General features: G+C 52.5%; 1 protein-coding gene across 1 annotated transcript; it reads left to right on the top strand.

Moving 5' to 3' along the window:
* The first annotated feature begins 1,088 nt into the window (after positions 1–1,088).
* LOC102868691 (chromosome unknown open reading frame, human C8orf33) lies at positions 1,089–2,513 on the top strand. Its single transcript, XM_006879403.1, has 4 exons — positions 1,089–1,259; positions 1,464–1,548; positions 1,665–1,811; positions 2,374–2,513. The coding sequence occupies exons 1-4, from the start codon at positions 1,089–1,091 to the stop codon at positions 2,511–2,513; spliced, it is 543 nt and encodes a 180-aa protein (XP_006879465.1).
* The last annotated feature ends 140 nt before the right edge of the window (positions 2,514–2,653 follow it).

The following is a 2,653-nucleotide window of genomic DNA, read 5'->3' as shown; positions in this document are numbered from 1 at the left end:
TGGTCCCTTCTTGCAACATGTCCAAACTATGTCAGAGGAAGCTTTAGAATCCTTGCCTCCAAGGAGCAGACCTTAGGTGGGTGGTGCCCTGTGTTTGAGGGACAACAAGAAACCAGTGTGGTTGAAGCACAACGAGGCCGACGTAACTAACGGGTCAGAGGATGGAGGGCTTGTTAACTTGCTCCAAGAACTTTGGCTTTTGCTTTGGAAGAAAATGGAATCTATTGCAAGGTTTTGAGCGTAGTGTTCCCAAGATATGACTTATATTCTAAGAGAACCGCTATGGCTGCTGGGTTGAGCAACTGGTCGCAGATGGGCAATAGCAAAGGGCAGGAACAAAGAGCCTGGTTGGGAGGAAACAGACCGTTATCCAAGTGAGCGATCACAGGTACTTTATCCAAGGTGTCTCAGCTACTTGAGATACAATGAAAAGCGAGTCCTGTAGCAGGCAAATAGAGATGCATTGTAAGTCGCGGGACAGACAGACAAGATACTGAGACTATCTGGACTACGGGCACTATGTCATCTACATCCATCATTAAAACACGAACACTTTTTTCTCACAGGCCCTCAGGTCGGGTTTCGAGTCATCATTGCTCACTCTTGCCCCGATCGCCCTCTGCCGCCGTCCTTCTGGACTCTGGAACTTCCCAGTCCTTAGTCCTCCTGCGGCTCAAATCAGCCTCATTGAAACGCCTGTCAAGCCTTCGATCCGAGCGCTGCTTCCCACCCTAGCAGCCCAGATGTGCTAGGAGACTTGCTTCCCACCCCGCGATTCCCGAAAGGCAGGAAGTGCTCTGAGGACTGTTCCGGAGCGCACCTTAGGCCGCGCACGGGGGCGGAACCCTGCGCTCCAGACGCGTTTCCGGGGGAGGGAGTTGGGCTTGTGTACACGCCTGCGTCAGTTCACGTGGGCTCGCTGTGTGCCTCGGCTTGCTGGCGCCGCCAGTTGGTCCGTGTTCTCACCTCCGTACGCCCTGCGTACATCGGAGGGTCCAGGTATCGCCCGCGCGCCGCACACACCTCCGCCTGCTGCTCCCCCAACCTTGCCGTTGGAACGTCCCCTCGGTCTCTGCTCAGAGCATCCAATGCGCAGTGACAGCGTCACCAGGCCATGCCCTGTGAGTTCTGAAAGCGATGCAACGTCTAAGAAGCAAAAGAAGAAGAAATCTCGGAACAGGTCCTCTGTGGCCGGTGGAAGCAGAGCGGCCTCCGAAAAGTCCGGCTGTGAGGAACTTCCTGCAGACACTGAGGCCCAGGCAAGAGTGAGTCCCCTCCGGACGTTCTGGGGGTCCCCGAGTGCGTTCAGGGTTCGAGGCCGGGGGAGACAGACATACTCTCGGATCAGTGAGGAGCGTGCTATGCCCTGGGCTTGGGGGTCATCCTGGGTTGGAGTCAGAATAGGATCTGGGCCCCCCGGGCCTTCCGTGCCTTCTCACAGTCAATGCGTCCCTCCACCACAGGCAGAGCAACTGGCCAGGGAACTTGCTTGGTGTATAGAGCAGCTGGAGCTCGGCCTCAGGACCCAGAAGCCTAACCGTCGACAGAGTGAGAGACCTTTCCTTAGCATTAAGGGTTAGGGAGGGCGGGACAGTTTTGTTGTCTGCAGGTGCTGTTTGGGTTTATAACTAGAAAAGACTGGTGGCTTCTGGTTTTATCTACAGAAGAGCAAGCTACCGGGGCAATACGCTTACTGCGCAGTGAAAAGACTCCTCTGCCCCGGAAGAGGCAGCTGATGCATTCTTTCTTTGGAGACTACCGAGCGCAGATTGAAGAAGAGCACCAGGAGACTCTTCGAGCCATCAGAGCTGGTGAGGAAGTGAAAATTGGTTGATTAAGAAAGGCATAGTGAAGGGTGGCGGGGGACATAGTCTAAGTAAGGATCAAATCCAGAATAATAGGGTTGATGGAGGGAATGAGACTGCCTAGGAGATCCTGGAGAGCAGGTAGAGTGGAAGAACCTCACCCTCTCAAGAACTGGAGCCTGGACCGAGGAGGCAGGGACAGAAGATCCTAGGGGGAGAGGAAGGATGGTTGTCCTGCACCAAACCAAAAACTAAACCCATTGCTGCCATGTCAGTTCTGACTCATGGTGACCCAGGATTGAGGAAGCTGCATTTCCTGGCAGTGCCTTGAGTGTCTGTCCTGGCGGCATGCTGTTAATGCAACTCCTTCGGTCAGGTGACCGGGGCTCACTTCTGGAATGTCAGTTTATAGCTTTAACAGCTTTAGTAGTTCCATGATTCTGGAATGGGGAATGATAACTTGTGTCATGCTTTGGGGAAATGTCAAGTTAATCTGTAAAGAGCAGCTGGAATGATAGTACGGTGTGTTCTTGTTAAGTTCTGATGATCTTGTTCCCTTGTTCCACAGCTGTCCGTTCAGCACAGGTGCAGCCTGTAGGTGAAGCCTGCAGAAGGAAGAGCCGAAAAGTCTGTAGGCTTCGGTCAGCACAAGGAACCAAGACTACCCTAGATATTCCTGATGAAGAATTTAGGTTTAATTTCTTTTAGGCTTCCTTCTATCTTAGGCAGTGGTATGATGTTTGACAAGGAAGCCACGTGATTGATCTCTGGTGTTTCCATTTGAAAGAATGCCTGTCTTATAGTTTCCTGCTTTATGCCATTGTGTCATACTGCCTTAATCTGGTTTT

Source organism: Elephantulus edwardii, unplaced genomic scaffold (assembly GCF_000299155.1).
Source record: "Elephantulus edwardii isolate Elephantulus edwardi_28Jun2011 unplaced genomic scaffold, EleEdw1.0 scaffold00003, whole genome shotgun sequence".
Classification (NCBI taxonomy): Eukaryota; Metazoa; Chordata; class Mammalia; order Macroscelidea; family Macroscelididae; genus Elephantulus; species Elephantulus edwardii.
Note: the sequence above shows the minus strand (reverse complement) of the source record. Positions and strands in the feature narration are given on the sequence as shown.